Source organism: Mustela putorius, unplaced genomic scaffold (assembly GCF_011764305.1).
Source record: "Mustela putorius furo isolate JIRA1106 unplaced genomic scaffold, ASM1176430v1.1 tig00003869_pilon_pilon_pilon, whole genome shotgun sequence".
In the NCBI taxonomy this organism is placed as follows: domain Eukaryota; kingdom Metazoa; phylum Chordata; class Mammalia; order Carnivora; family Mustelidae; genus Mustela; species Mustela putorius.
This window is the reverse complement of record NW_025422021.1, coordinates 27887940-27904201: the sequence shown is the minus strand read 5'-3', so window position 1 is coordinate 27904201 and position 16262 is coordinate 27887940. Positions and strand designations below refer to the sequence as shown.

The 16262-nt window shown below is 42.5% G+C and overlaps 1 protein-coding gene across 25 annotated transcripts in view; it reads right to left on the bottom strand.

The window, feature by feature from the left end:
* Positions 1-16262, bottom strand: part of NEB (nebulin) — a 207739-nt gene that overhangs the window by 177064 nt on the left and 14413 nt on the right. For all 25 annotated transcript variants that reach the window (XM_013051923.2, XM_004743838.3, XM_004743843.3 and 22 more), the window contains exons 10-17: positions 14030-14134; positions 7022-7126; positions 6282-6389; positions 3472-3588; positions 1512-1616; positions 1318-1425; positions 1121-1225; positions 617-715 (exon numbers count right to left, since the gene is read on the bottom strand). In XM_013051923.2, coding sequence (XP_012907377.2) covers positions 617-715; positions 1121-1225; positions 1318-1425; positions 1512-1616; positions 3472-3588; positions 6282-6389; positions 7022-7126; positions 14030-14134 — 852 coding nt within the window. The remainder of the gene's footprint in view (positions 1-616; positions 716-1120; positions 1226-1317; positions 1426-1511; positions 1617-3471; positions 3589-6281; positions 6390-7021; positions 7127-14029; positions 14135-16262) is intronic.

The window sequence follows — 16262 nt, the reverse complement described above, 5'->3', positions numbered from 1 at the left end:
TTATGGTTGTTAAGACTCTTATGTGAAGACTTGATTTCTGGTCATATATTAACTGAGGTTACTTTCACTGTTTTGTTTAGTTCAACACAAGCTTGGAAGTTCATACTTAAAACTCATATGATAAAACTTATCTCAAAAACTCAATTTCCCAAAAATGTATTTGAGACAGCGACATCTCATGTATTGAATATCCACTCTGGGCCAGGGTGTTTCCTATGCTCATACCTCCTGCCATTTACTCTTCCAAGCAACCACAAATTACAAAAGGGAAATAAGAGGCATAGAGAGGTTCAACAATTTGCCCGTGCTGCCAGTTTGTAAAGACAGAGCTGGAATTTTACCCAGTCTTGTCTGACTCAAGAACTCATGTTCTTTCCAGGGCAGTAACGTACATCAGTTCCCCTTCTAGAACCAATTATCACTGATACCCATACAAGAAGATGCAAGGCAAAAAATAAGGAGATATTTTAGGTGATTACGAATATAGACAAGTTAAATTTGCTAAAACATACTTAGCCTTTTTTTGGTAAATGTGACAAGTCACTGGATTTTATCTGCAGAGTTATGACAGGTTATCCCTCCCAACTGGATTTCCTTCATATTTAAAGGAACTTACATCACTCAGTTGTTTGGAATTGACTTGGGCTTGCACCAGAACAGGAGAGTCAGTGACTTGAGTGAATTTTGTCTTATCTGGATGGACTTTGTAGGTATGCTGTGGAGGAAAAAGGAATCATTTTAGCAGTCAAATCCAAGTTGGCCTAAAGGCCAAGCAAGGAGAATCCATTCCCCAAAGGAAAAGAAACTTGTAGTTCATCAAACCCACAGCTCTCTTCTGATTAGACTGCCCTGTTTGTGACAGATACTTTCACATCTGTACAAGAAACTTTCTCGTTCTTCAGATTTCCGATAACCCTCCTTTGGGGAAATGAACTAGAACTACCTCTTGAAATGTGTGGATGACAATAGGGGAAATCAGTTCATCTACTACAAGATAAATTTTGTTTCTTGCAATTTCCTTGCTCGTGTTTATTTGAGAAGTGTTTTAACACTGTAGGAATTTCTTGACCCCTAGAGGCCGCAGGCGGCAGGACGTTCCAAGTTCCTATCACAGACTTACATCTTTACACTGATCCAGTTTCTTGATTGCTTCATATTCTTGAGTTATAGTCTGGGGGAAGAAGCCTTTGCCTCTGTATTCTTCATATTCTGCTTTGTAGTTTTTCTAGGAGGAAAAGAAATCAGATACAAGGATGCAACCATTTATTCATGCCCTAAGGACGTGTTGGAAAGCTACCTGATTGTCTTAGCACTTACGTCACTGTTTTGAGCTGAAACTTTCATGCAGTGCGTATGGTATGGATCCTCAAAGCTGCCAACATAATGTCCCAAAATATTCTTCAAGTAGGAATCTTTGTATTTAGTCTGAAAGACAAAATACATTTCATGTATTTATTGGGGGAAATAATGGATCTTTTCTTAACAGAAGTAGTAACCACAGGACTGCTTACATCACTAGTGAAGTTGTGCAGAACTGTATCAAGTTGAAATTTGGGGGTTTCACAGTAATTTATGCTCTTTGCCTTTGTCTTTTCATAGTTCTCCTTGTATAGTTTCTGTCAAAGAAAAAAATAATCAGTTAAAGCAGATTCCTGTCACTCCCACACTGATTGTAACACTTGTATTTCCCAATACTCAACAAAAGAAGAAGGGAAAAAAATATATCGCCTGTCAACTGTCTTAAAAATTGACAATCAGACATTGGGGTGTGGTGAATGATGTTTCTTCTATTAGCAATTACTGTAAAGCTTAGGTTTTCAATAGTCACCAAAAGATCTAGAAACTAATACATGGCCTCAGACCAAGACCTTAGTTGTGGCGAGTTGTGTGTATTTCAGTTCTGCTAGGTCTTTCCTTCCCCAACTCACACACTCTTCCCTCACTGATGGTGTCACGACAGACACGAATATTCTGAGCAAAATTGATTTTTTTTTAAGATTTTATTTATTTGACAGAGAGAGAGAAATCACAAGTAGGCAGAGAGGCAGGCAGAGAGAGAGGAGGAAGCAGGCTCCCCGCGGAGCAGAGAGCCCGATGCGGAGCTTGATCCCAGGACCCTGGGATCATGACCCGAGCCGAAGGCAGCGGCTTTAACCCACTGAGCTACCCAGGCGCCCCAAAAGTGTTTTTTTTTTTTAATAAACCTTCACAAAAAAGTTGAGTATCTGCTGAGATGTACACGCACTCTCTTCCTCCTTCCACCAAGGGAAAAGCCTTCTGCAAACAGATAGTGGATCTTAAAATTACAGTGTACCCAAGACCCCAGATGATAAATCCACTCACTCTTCTTCTCCGCTAGGATGTCAATTTAGCTCTAACAATAACAATAAACAACTATTGATTTTAAAGGTGCAACTGAGAAAGTAGGTCTTGTCACTTTCTCATGTTGGGTTTGGAGACTGCAAATGGTGCTATTTGGTTTTCAAATTTTTATATTGTTCTCTTTATCAGCAAAGGAGATTTGAATCCAGGCTTTTAGATGTTTGCTAAAGATGACCTTCATCTAGGAAACAGGAGACCTGCTTTGCACTGATTTCCCAACAGGGCTATTTGGACAGACACACTGACTCTCACCTGCTACCCCAACTCCATTCACCCCCTTCCTCAATCGCATGTACACATGTCTATGGTGCTGACTTAATTTGAGGGACAAAGAAAACTAACCTGCAGAGAGAACTGTATAATTCTCAAATACTGGGAAAGCTTAATACAGTGTAACGATAAGGGAAAAACTCAACTGATCACATGTTCAGTCTCTTTATATATACAGTCAAAATGGTCTCAGGCTTCTAGTCTCTTAATGCCATTTCTCACTTATCCAATCAATTTTAAATCTAATGGATTGGTCAGACTCTTAATTCCACATGGAGAAACTCCTGTGAAGGCTCAGGGAGCCATCTTTTAAGTCATGCTGTCTGCAAATGTTTGTTTCTAGGGACACGATCTGCACAGAGAATGGTGGAGGTAAGGGGAAGAAGCGGTGAGACATGGGACATCTATCCTTGCCCCGCTTGATGAACACAAGGGCAGGGCACACGCACAACTTCATCTCTCACTCTCCTCCCGTTTCGAAGTCTCCGTCTGCCTGGGTCAGATCACATGTATTTCCTACAGTGTACTCTTTGCCCATATGGAAGCTCAGGCACCAGAGCCTATAAGCAAATAAGGATTTCTCTGCCCACTGAGCTAAATCCAGAGGCCCCCCCAAAACTGACATACATCATACTCAGAGGCATTCCTGTCTTCCTGTGGGTAAACAGTTCCAGAGGAACTGCGACACGAGAATCTTAAAGTATTTGCAAAGTTATATATGCACTTAGTCATTTAGTTATATATGTATTATAGGAGCAAAATCTCATCTCTCTGGCAGCTAAGGTTAAAAAAAACACTTTTTGACAAGAATGTACTTACATCACTCAGGGCATTTCCTGCCGCCTTCAGCTGCTGGAGCAGTGGGTTCTCTGAAGCAGGAAGTACATTATAATCTGCTTTTCCCTTATTCTTTTCATAGTCTTCTTTGTATTTTACCTGTAGGAGTGAAATAAAATGAGAAAGTAATGCTGTGGGTTATTTTTGCTCTCGTCTCTATTATGGATATTATGACATGGTTTCTCAATCAATTTTCTCTCTAGAAGAGTGGCAGCTTGACATTTTACAAACAAAATACTCCTAGTAGCTCATAACAGCAGCAGAGCAAGTGCATCAATTTCCAGGCTAACTTCTCTTCCCATTCATTTATTCATTCAAAAATGTCCATAGGGGATCAATTGTGCACTGGCTCTGGGACAGGTCCAAGAAAGAGTAAGACCTGGTCCCCGCCCTCAAAGAGAAAAAGACACACACAGATAATGACAGAGCCTCATGTCCCAGACACTTGCTGCTCCACAACCCTCATTTAGCTCTTAGCCTCCAGCTGCCTAATTGCCAACACACTGTTAAAGAAAGCAAAGCAGAAGCATCCTCAGTCGTATGCTTCATCTGTGGCTGTGCGTGAGCATGTGTGTATCTAATGTACATCAGAAGTGAGAGGAAAGGGCTGGAGGCTGGATGAAGGATGACAACCTCGCTTCTTCTTTCTGCCCTCCCACTGTGCACCTTCAATTCCAGCTTTAGCAGAAGCTTTTTTTTTTTTTTTAAGATTTTATTTATTTATTTGACAGACAGAAATCACAAGTAGGCAGAGAGGCAGGCGGGAGGCCAGAGGGAAGCAGGCTCCCTGCTGAGCAGAGAGCCCGATGTGGGGCTCGATCCCAGGATCCTGAGATCATGACCTGAGCTGAAGGCAGTGGCTTAAACCACTGAGCCACCCAGGTGCCCTAGCAGAAGCTTTTAATGAGCGCCCCAAAGCCCCTATCAGGAACATGCCCAAAGGGAGAAAAAGAAACCCATCCTAGTTCTGACCCTGATCCACAGTGCCCACCATTTATTGTGGCAACACAGCTGTAGAATACAGAACAGTTCAAAGACTCCTAGGTAGCTTACCAACATTTGAGAACCTCAAAAACCAAATATAATCAGTTTGGTCTCCAAAGGTAGGAGATACACAGCTGAAAGACAGAGGCACCACCCTCTACAGAAGCCACAGAAGACTCACAGGGAATACTCTACAGTAATGAAAAGACATAACTTTCTATCTTACAGAATTATGAGCTTTATTGGAAAATGGAACCAACCAGAAAAGGAATTCTACACACACCCTTATCTCCCTACCTACATGTGGGCTATGTGGCCTCTTCTCCTGTTTATGGATAAACTGTCAGCACTTGTGGCAAAGTTTCCCCTCCTGTTAAGTACCAGAACCCTTCCCCTTTCACCTACTCAAGGATATCACTCCAGCCACTCTTTCTGCCTCAGAAAGAGATGATTTTCCTTCCACACTGTGGAATTTTCCCATCAATGCAGATACACGGTGTCTTTGCTATCTTAAAAGAATCCCCTCTTCACCCACGTATCCCTCAGCCACTACCTCATTTTCTTCTTTTCCTTTCAGGAAAACACTTTGAAAAAGCTAAGTTATATTCTTCTAAATCTCTGTTCTCATCCACTCATGAGCCCTCTCTAAGCAGACTCAACCAAGTTGCTCTTAAGTTCATCAGAGACCAGATGCTGGTAAATTCATGTCAGAAACATCTGACACAGCTGATCACCCTCTTCTCCTGTCACTTGCTTCCCACTCTCTACCAACTCTACTCCCACCTCATCGTGCTGATGTGTTTGCGGGGGGACACTCCGGAGCTCAGTCCTAGAGCTTTCAGTCTACACTTGCTCCCTTGATGGTGTCCAGTCTTACGATGTTAAATACTATCCATATACGGATGTCTTCCAAATTTATACAACCCTTCCCGATATCTCCTCTGAAACTTCAGTCTTGTGCAGTCAACTGCCCACTTAACCTTTCCACTAAGATGTCTAAAAGGCATCTCAGGTCTTACATATTGGAAGCTGAGCCTATATCTTCCCTCCAAAAATAATTATCCAGTCCTTCCGCACTCTTCCCTCTCTTGTAAAGGGAAATTCCATTCATGCAGTTGCTTAGACCCAAACTTTCTTCCCATATCCCACAACCAACCCAACAGCAGACCAGATCAGCTCTACCTTCAAAGTACATCTCATCACCTGCCCTGCTCTCCTCCTGATCCAAAACATGACTGTCTTGCACCTGGAGACTGAAATAGCTTCCTAGGTGATGAGATCTTCTTGCTTTCACTCCTTCAGCAGAGCCAAGGGCAGGATTTGAGTCAAGTCTGATTAGCTCTGAAGTTTATATGCTTTCTAGTGCTAGACTGCTGAGGACTCTATTTACTGAAGTCTGCTCTACAGAGTATATGAACATATCCATGGATCTCTGTATCTTCTCTGTGACCAGATTCTCACCAATTAGTAGGAAAATAAAAAAAAAATTATAATCATGAGTGTGGGAATGTCCATATTCAGAGAAGTTTGCCAATCGTATTTTCTTGAGGGAGTTCTTCTGTTGGAGAGCACAACCTTTCTACTTGCAGGTGTGAAAAGGTCCTTTATGAAATATTAAAGATAATACTTAAGTATTGTTAATGGTCATACTAGCAAAATTTTTCAAAAATATGGTAGCCTTATAACCCCAAAGTACTTTTTTTGTTGTTGCCCAAGAACTCTTTTTTCTTCATTACTTACAAAATCAAGAGTTATAAAAAATCCACCCCAATAAGACCATCATGACAGATGAGAGCATTTCCCCATACCTTGCTAGCTGCTACCCCAGCTTGTTTATTCACTTTGTACTCCGGTGTTTCCGTGTGCATGAAGTAGATCTGGTCTTTCATATTCTCAAAATCTTCCTGGTATTTTCTCTGTAAGACATTAAACATGCTGGAGAACTGCTGTGAACACAGACTGTGCAAGGGTTCACACGGGGGAACAGGGGCCACTTGGGTTGCTTACGCATAGCCCCACTCCTCTTGGTTTATGCAGATCAGGTTACAATGAGAGATGGTAGGGCCATCACAAAACCAATTAGAAACTTAACTGAGACTTAGAGCAATTGTAAGAGGCTGAAACTACCCTTTAAGAAGGAGCTCCCAGGGCTGGAGGCAGAGAATTTCAGAGAAAAGGAAAAGAGTTTTTCAGTGAAGAATTTCTGGGAAGAAACTAGTCAGTTTCATAAATGTAGTTTGGGTTCCCCAGGCAAAGAATAAATTTAAAAGGGACCCTTTAACCTGTACTCACTTGGAAACCCTATTGTTCATATGAAAATTCAGGCAAGAATAATGTAATCTGAGTAAAACAGTATTTCTCAAAAGGGAAGGAAGACTGGGAGATTTCTTTCTGGTTAGGAACCCTACACAGGTCTTGTCCCCAAGAAGAGTCCATTACCTGGACTCTAATGTTCTGGTACCCCTTCAGGTGTAGTTGGGGACTAGAAGTTATAAAGAAAAGGGTCACCTTTCATCCTAAGAACATCCGGCCATTTCCTCCTACTTACTGAGCTGATGTTATCAGCATTCATTCTGGCAGTAGCAATTTCAAAGCAAGGTGTCTCACTCCATTTGCCTTTGATTTTATTTTCATAGTCCGCCTTGTATTTTTGCTATGAGAAAAAAAGAAGACAAGACAAAATATAAGAAATACAGAAATTGACAAGATAGAAAAGTAGTAAATGGGCAGCTTTAAAAAACATCTTTAAAAAAATTTTTTAAATAAAAAGATATCTTGATATCTATTAAGATATCTGTTAAGAACTTCTTAAGTTCTTAATAGAAGTCTTCAAACCTTCTAGCATAGTGTCAACAAGAAAGTTGAGCAGTGGGTAGAGGTAATAATTGACCCTCTTCTTGTCGAATCTGGGGACTTAGTTCATTCAGAACTTACAGATATTCTCTGATGTTTGAGGGAGGAGACTCAGAAGCATACTCCACTTGTATTTCAGAGTTATACTAAAACCACTCAACCCCAGGTTTCCATGCCAGATGAACTTATTTCTGAGCTTTACCAATACTCCTGGTTATCCAGAAAGCTTGGTTATCCAAAAATCTGGCTTACAGACTAATTTTAAGCCTTTCCAGTTGAGATTTAAAGAAATTTTAATGAGAACTGGCAAGTAATTCAAAAATTGCCCCATCTTACTCCCAAACACCACCCCACCTGAACTTCAGGCTGTGGGCATCTAGAAGACTAGAATTATGTCTTCTTTATGTTTATATCCTCAGAATCTAACACAAAATGCAGCACACACAAGTGGCCTCATAAATGGCCTCATAAATGCATGCTCAAATACACTGAATTGAGCTAAGTCAATGATATGTGGCTTCAAACTACCTTGGCCTTATACTGCTCTTAGAATAAAATTAAATTACTCAATACCAAATCTGGGCATATAAGCCAAAGCCAGAGCTGGGTTACAGCAATTTCCCCTTCTTGGGAAATGTGTTAACAGATACAACCAATGAGCCTCAAGGTTTCTGCACACCTACACCCCTACTATACTCTTCAAGAGAAAAGGAAGTTGCTTTCTAGTATACCTTTAACAGAACCAGTGCCAAGGAGAAGTGATGTGCTGAACCAGTGCGTATGAGTTAAAGGATGCTCAATCCTTTCTCAAATGCACATACCCTTTCTTCTCAAGAGCTTAATATGCCAATCAATAGCCAAGTGTTTTTCATAACTATAAATTTTAGAGTCCTGGGCCTGAGTCCAGAAGCTCTGGGCCCAAGACTGGACTCTTATCATTACCAATGGTGTGACTTAGCTTCTCCAAGTTTCAGGGTTCTCAACCATAGCACCAACAACCTTCCACATTAAGATTAAAAAGTTCATACCCTGAAGAGTCCTAAACAAATGTAGGCTACAATAACTCTAACAACTATGATGATAACATTGATAGCATAACAGAGTAAGAAACTGGAGAAAATTGTGTGAGTATTCTTTGATAGAAATCTTTGTTGAGATAATATTTACATTAAAGTACCAATTAATGTGTACTCTCCTCTCATGAAGCTTTAAAAAAATTGTAGTCAACTTTTCAGTCGATCAAAACAGACTTAACTCAGTCAAAAAGGATTTTTCGATTGGCTGATTGCCTATAGAAGTAAGTATTTCTAAACTTTTTGGGGACTAGACCTCTTCAGATATCTGAGAAAGTTATAAAGTGCCCATAAACACAACTTAGAGAATTCTTTTTTTCTTTTTAAAAGGTTTTATTAATTTGGCAGAGAGAGACACAGTGAGAGATGGAACACAAGCAAGGGGAGTAGGAAAGGGAGAAGCAGGCTCCCCACAGAGCAGGGAGCCCGATGCAGGGCTGGATTACAGGACTCTGGGATCATGACCTGAGCTGAAGGCAGACACCTAACTGACTGGGCCACCCAGATGCCCCACAGAGAATTCCTGAATTACGTGCACCCCAGGTTTACAAGCACCTACATTCTTGGTGGGGGATATTGCCATTCTTCTGCTTGGTGTCAAAGGAAAACAACTCCAGTATTAGGGGGTAGGGGAAACAGAGCCTAATGCATCTCTAAAACTTTGTAATATAATTTAAAATTGAGAAGGCAGTATTCTTTTTTTTTTTTTTTTAAAGATTTTACTTATTTGTCAAAGACAGAGTGTATAAGCAAAGAGAGCTATAGGTAGAGGGAGAAGCAGGCTCCCCACTGAGCAAAAAGCCTGATGTGGGACTCAATCCCAGGACCCTAGGATCACGACCTGAGCTGAAGGCAGAGGCTTAACCAACTGAGCCACTCAGGTGTCCCCACAGCAGACATTCTTAATGAGGTCCAAACATGGGGTCATTATGGAGAAATAATAAGAAAATCATATATGTAGATTTGTTAAAAGAAAATTAAGTAAAAATTAATTCTCACATTAAGATACAGATATCCGTTGTTTTAAAAAGATATTAAAACAAAATGCAGGGGTGCCTGGGTGTCTTAGTTAGCTAAATGTCAGACTCTTGGATTCAGCCCAGGTCGTGATCTCAGGATCATGAGACTGAGCTCTGAGTCAGGCTCCACACTGGGTATGGAGCCTGCTTAAGATTGTCTCTCTTGCCTTCTGCCCCTTCCCGACGCCCTACCCCACTCGCACATTCTCTCTCCGAAAAAAAGTAAAATAAAACAAGATGCAGAACAAGAGTTTAAGACCCCCGCACCCTCACCCAAAGTCTTCCCCCACTTCTCTCTCTTCATGAACCAGTAGCTAAAATGGGTCAGCTTGGAGGTGGATCTCTCACCATGCACCCCTGACTACTCGCATGTCTGGGAAGATTTTCACTACAAGCGACTGAGGCTACAGCTTGTTAACTGTTGAAAAAGTTATGGCCTTCCCCTTCATTTATAGGTAGGAGAGAAGTTGAAAGAATAAAGGCCTGCCGCTTGAGGAATGAGAGGAAGAAAGAGGTATGTGTCTGCCTGGGACCTCCTCTGTCCATAAGCGGTTGACTCTACCTGCCTGTCAGCAAGGCCTGAGTGTTTACGTGGTACACAGAGACGTTAACTGTACCAGGGGCCCCACACCCAACCTTCCCTCCAGCTCCCCCCAGTCCTTCTGTCTGACTGTCAGGTTCCAAGTCAATCAATGGAAACCTGGCAGCAAGAATGGATTTAACCTCCTCTAGGATTCTGTGTTTGTTCATTTACCAGAGGACAGCACATGGGGTCAGTTCAAGCTCTGGAACACCTTCTGTGGTCAAGAGAGTAACCGCAGGTCGACAGATGCAGTAAAATTGCTTCCTCAGACCGTAGCTCCTCCTCCTCAGAAATGAGCTGAGAGGCTTGTGTTAGGCCACAAACTAGACACCCTAATGTCCTTCTTAAACACATGGCTTTATTTTTGACTTTCCACATCTGCATCTGTGGTTTTGATGTGGTTATCCAATGGAAGGACGACAAAGCCCGTTAGTTAATCACACTTCACTCTGTGAGTTGCTAAATACTAGGACTTCGGACAGCTTCGTTCACAGAAATGCGATCCTTTCACGCAGCTGGAGGGGGTCCCGACTGACATTTTCATTGCCCACAGTGGCCCCAGGGCCACTTTCCTAACTCAACCAAATCTCTTCTGATGGAACCAATGGAAGTCTCTCCCTAAGTCTTTGTGATAGAGGAGCTTCCATGGTATTAGAAGATCAGAGCTGGGCATCTTTGTGGTGTGCAGCGATATTTTCTGAAAGATGTTTTTAAAAATATTCTAGTGCAATACTAAGATAAAGCACACCCCAGCTCCACAGGGATGGAAGGTCCTGTGCTTGGGACCCTTCAGGACCTCACCCAGGTACCTAAGGTTGTTCATCTGTAGCCTCTGTTATGTAATAAACATAAGAGTGTTTCCCCTGAGTGCTGTGAGCCAATTATTAGCAAATTATCAAATATGAGGAGGGGGTCATGGGAAGCCTGGATTTAAGCCAGTCAGTCAGAGGTATGGGAGGTCCAGATTTACGACTAGTTGTCTGAAGTAGGGTCAGTCCTGAGGGTCTGAACCCTTAACCTGTGAGATCTGAGGCTAACTCCAGGTAGATAATGTCAGAATCAAAGTGAACTAATAGGGCAGCGAGTTGGTGTCAGAGAATTGGTCAGTGGTACAAGACCCATTTGGTGGCAGGAGTGTGCACAGAGAGCAAAGGAAACAGAGCTCTTCCTTTCAACTCTAGATCCCAGGGAGCTATCATTGGACATTCCAGCCTGGAATCTCACATTTTTCCTCATGTTATAAATCTAGAAGGAAGCAGAGAGGCAAGCACTGAGAGACTTAAGGGACTTCCCAGTGTTGCACTCAGAAGCCCACCTCCAGCTGGCTGAGGTGGGCGCAGTGACCTCACTGGAATGCTCGCTCACATGAACCACCTGCCTGCCTGTCCGTCTGTGTTAGAGCTACAAAATGTGGCTGAGCCAAGACAAGTGCTGCCGTGGAGCTGGTGGCTTTGGCCAAAGAGAAAAGTGAGAGAACGGATTCTGACAGATCCAGTAAGGAAAGCTGGTAAACAACAGAATCAATATATAAGCCATATAATCATTGCAGATATGCAATCATCATATTAACGTATGAACAGAAGGGCGCCTGGGTGGTTCAGTTGTTTAAGTCTCTGCCTTTGGTTCGGGTCATGATCCCAGAGTCCCGGGATCGAGTCCCGAGTCCCGCATCAGGCTCCCGGCTCTGCAGGGAATCTCCTTTTCCCTCTGACCTTCTCCCCTCTCGTGCTCTCTCTTACTCTCTCTCCCAAATAAATCAATAAATCTTTAAAAACAAACAAACAAACAAACATGAACTGAAGGCTGGAAGACAAAGGGACGGATCTGGGAAACACAGACAAGGAAATGCTGGATTTGAATACCTAAGAGGGAAAAGATCAAGGAGGTTTTATCCATGTCAGAGAGCAAGGAAACGTGGGTCAAAGCCCATAATGGTGGGGAACACTTCAAGAGGACAGAGGCAAGTCCCACAGCTAAATCACCTCTCTCTCCTCCACCCGCAGCTCTAGTCCTCTTATTGGATGGTCTGTGGTTGGATGGACTGCTACCAATCACAAGCATTTCTTCCCAAAGTGAGTATTGTTTTAGATGTCCAGCAGCCATTAAAAACTTGGAATTTGACTAAGACTGGGATGAATAGCCAAATCTAGTGACTTTCATCCACAGCCATCTTCCCTCGGCTCATATTGCTATTCCACAATGGCAAACCCAGACTGGTGAGGATTTTGAAATGTCCAATGACGCCACCGTATCTGGCTGGAGTGGTGCGGTCCAATAGGCACCTCATGCAAGCCACCACTGTAACTGTAAATTTTCTAGTAGCCGATTTTTAAAATGCAAGAAGGAACAGGTGTGAAATTAATTTTAGTAATATATTTTACTTAACCCAATAGATCCAACAAATATGATTTCAATGTATAATCAATATGAAAATCATGAGCTGTTTTATGTTCTTTTTGTCCTAAGTATTCTAGACCAGTGCCTATGTCATGCATATAGGACCCTCAGTTTATATAATCACGTTTCAAATGCTCAGTGGTCACATGTGGATGATGGCCACTACATCGAGGAGCACAACTCTAGACTAACCAGCATGTCTAAATTAGCGGAGATTGATTACAGAGCTGGGTGGCTCAGTGGGTTGGGCCTCTGCCTTTGGCTCAGGTCATGATCTCAGCGTCCTGGGATCGAGGCCTGCACTGGACTCTCTGTTCAGCAAGGAGCCTGCTTCCCCATCTCTCTCTGCCTGCCTCTCTGCCTACTTGTGGTCTCTCTCTGTCAAATAAATAAATACAATCTTAAAAAAAAAGAAAAAGAAAAAGAAAAAAGAAAGGCATTTTTTTAAATCATGTTCAAGTACCCCCATTGTACCCTCAAATAAGGTAAGTGTGCTGCATTAGTAAGATATCATTTAAAATATGCTTTAAATAAAAATTAAAAATAGATTTGTTTTCCAAATGACCATTTGAAAGAGGGTTTGTACCTTTTCTTCAAAAAAAGATCAGTGATCCTTGTTCCCTAATCTTATTTAAGTATGAATATCTTCAGCAGGCCAGCTCTTTCTGGACAGTTCTAAAGTTCATTTCTGCTTAGCCCTGGGCAAATTCCAGGGTCATGGCATTCCTGTTAGTGAAAATTTACTGTACTTATCAGCTCTATCATCCAAATAAGCCCTTGGTTATAGTTAGTAGTCTGCAACATCAGACATTAAAAACATCACTGAATAAACTTCATCTTTCTAATTTTAATTCCTTCTCCTTTCTCAGAGACATCCTTTCCCACCAAATACCTAAACAAGATAGAAACCTTGAGGTTCCACCAAGATTCAAGCAGTAGACCAAATTGGGGACTGAACTCCATGGAGGGCAATGAGAAGTATTTAAAGGGAGCAGTATCCCAGGAGAAAGTGGCCCAATACAAACCAATTTAAAATAGGACTTTAGCATGGGTCTCGTCATCAGCTGAACATCTGTCTCTCGGCATTCTCTGGGAGGGCTGCATTCCGCAGAGCGAGTTTACCAGCCTAAATATAGACAGACTAAGCCATTTTCCTGGGCCTTAAAAGCTATGAAGTGCACTGTCCATGGCTGTCACACTAAGCCCTGTCTGAGAGATCACTCTGCGTTCTTATTTTCTCCATGTCTGACAGAGAGCATTAAAGCGTATGAGGTCTTCACACTGAATTAAGACAATCAGATCCTCCAAGAAAATGTGCGGTGACTCAGTTCTCGGTTAGTAGCACTTCCTTAAATCACAATGTTAAATGACATCAGGACATAATTTCTGTTCTTAAAATGCAGCTTTCTCATTCACCAATCACTGAGTCCTTAAGTGGACCGAACATTTATTAACATGGCCCCACAGTGTTAATGGAGGTACCGTGTTCAAGGTAGATTTTTTAGGGTCTTATTGCAAAACAACTCTCGGTGTTGGTGTTGGGTCTTCGGGTTCCCCTTACTTTCTCTGAGATTTGAGAAGATTAAGCCAGATGTTTCAAGGCAGAGAGTGGCCCAGCCCTATTTACTTACCTTGCTCACTTGATTGGTCACTTTCTTAGCAAATTCTATATCTGGAGGGTCCGGCAGCGTTGTGAATTGAGACTGCTGTTCAGCATGACCTTTTTTGTAGGTAATCTGACAACATAAAAGATGGGGATGCTCATGAGCCACAGAAAATTATTCTACATCCCAGATTCCATTTGTTGGAATTAAAAAAAAAAAAAAAAAAGGACTAGGTTTTCATCCGTACCTGAAGTTTTGAACTTGAGTGTATCATGTAACAGGGATGTATCCTTACAGATTTGACATGCCTTTGCTCTCAGTATTACTAGTGATTTCTACCTCATTAAGTCTTCCCTCTTCACCAAGGCTATTAACTTAGATGTTTCCTTCCTTTTGTCTCTATGCCGTGATTTATAATTGAAACTACTCTTTTTCCTTTTTTTTAAGATTTTATTTAGGGGCACCTGGGTGGCTCAGCCTTTAAGTGCCTGCCTTCTGCTCAGGTCATGATCCCAGGGTCCTGGGATCAAGTCCCACATTGGGCTCCCTGCTCTCTGGGGAGCCTGCTTCTCCCTCACCCACTCCCCCTGCTTGTGTTCCCTCTCTCACTATGTCTTTATCAAATAAATAAATCTTTTTTTTTTAAAAAGATCTTATTTATTTGGCAGAGAGAGCATAAAGTGGGAGAGCAGCAGGCAGAGAGAGAGGGAGAAGCAGACTCCCCGCTGAGCAGGGACTCGATCCCAGGACCCTGGATCATGACCTGAGCTGAAGGCATACACTTAACCAACTGAGCCACCCAGGTGTTCCCCAACCTCTTGTCTTTATATCACACCCGCTACCAAAACCCTAGCTCTGAATCAACTCAGCGGGCATACTTCCTCTGCTTACATCCAGGATGCTGAGTGCTACTGAAGAAAACCACACAATTCTACTGACTGGACAATGACAATGCAACAAGCACAACTAAAAGTTCCACTGGAATAAGGTACAGAAGTGGAAAAGGGAGTCTCTCAAATCTAAGCCCTTAGCCTGAAGGCTAGGTGTGTAGCCAGTGATACACTCGGTGAATAAGAGCTTGCTTGGGGCTCTATGCCCAATACTCGGAATTTATCGTAACCAACTGCCATCTTGCCTTCAAGGAAGCTTGAACATCCTGTTATGCATCTCTCCTCAGTCTCTGCTCACAGCGGCTAGTGTTAAACTCCAAGACCGTCCTTAGGCCCCCAGTCAACTCTCAGCTGCCTTTTTCATAAAGAAATGCTATATATCCTCTTCTCTTTCCCTGTACTCATCCCTGCCCTTCCCCACTACTGCGTGGCTCAGAGAAGCAGCCATTGCAGGGCAGAACCCCTGTACTCTCACTGCTGTTCCCTCCCAGCATCCCTCGGTACCCAGCTCCATCCGTCACCTCTTCTCTCGCTCGTTGTTGTTTTTTTTTTGACAGCTTCAGCTGCTCCCTCATGAGCAACTTCCCTTTGCCTATTAAAGGCCTCTCTTGTTGGAAAATATGTGTCCATTAGTCATGCAACCCCTTCGCTCTTGCCCTCCATTTTCCTTCACTGACTACTCAGGCGTTTTTTCCACCAACCTTGACCTCTGCCTCCAAAAAATGCAGAACTATTTGTAGATCCCCAGACACATGAAAGCCTCTTATGCCTCTGGACCTCTCACCTGCTGTTCCCTTTTCCCTGGTAGGCCCCAGCTCCAGGCTCTCATCTGCCTGCGAACTGCTGCTCATTCTCCATGGCTCAGGACAAGCAACTGTCTCCCCACCTGAGGACCTTTCTCTTGGGACCTCACTCAACTTGGCACTTGTCTCCTTTAAAGGAATTCCCAGATGACACTATGATCCACAGCTTTCCTATCTGTCCGTCCTTGGACTGTGAGCTCTGCAAGGCCAGAAAACACAACCTCTTGTCTGGGAGCCCTGGTGGTTCACACAGAAACTGACCAGAGCAAATGTTCAATGACTGAAATCTCAAGAGATGGCTTATCATCACAACTTTTCTACTCAGTTGTGAGACTTGAACAAATTATTTCTCCTTCCACATGGAGGTATTCTTCTTTACACTATAAAGAAAGAGGCTGGACAGTTCCAAGGTCCCACTCATCATCTTCATGCTTTAACCAAGTCTAACTATGACTTAACCCGATAATATCTACCTACTACCTGTAACAAAAGCTTTTATGAACATTAGATCAATGGGGGATTTAAAACACTAATTTTAAAATGCATTTATATTAATTCCACTGGTCA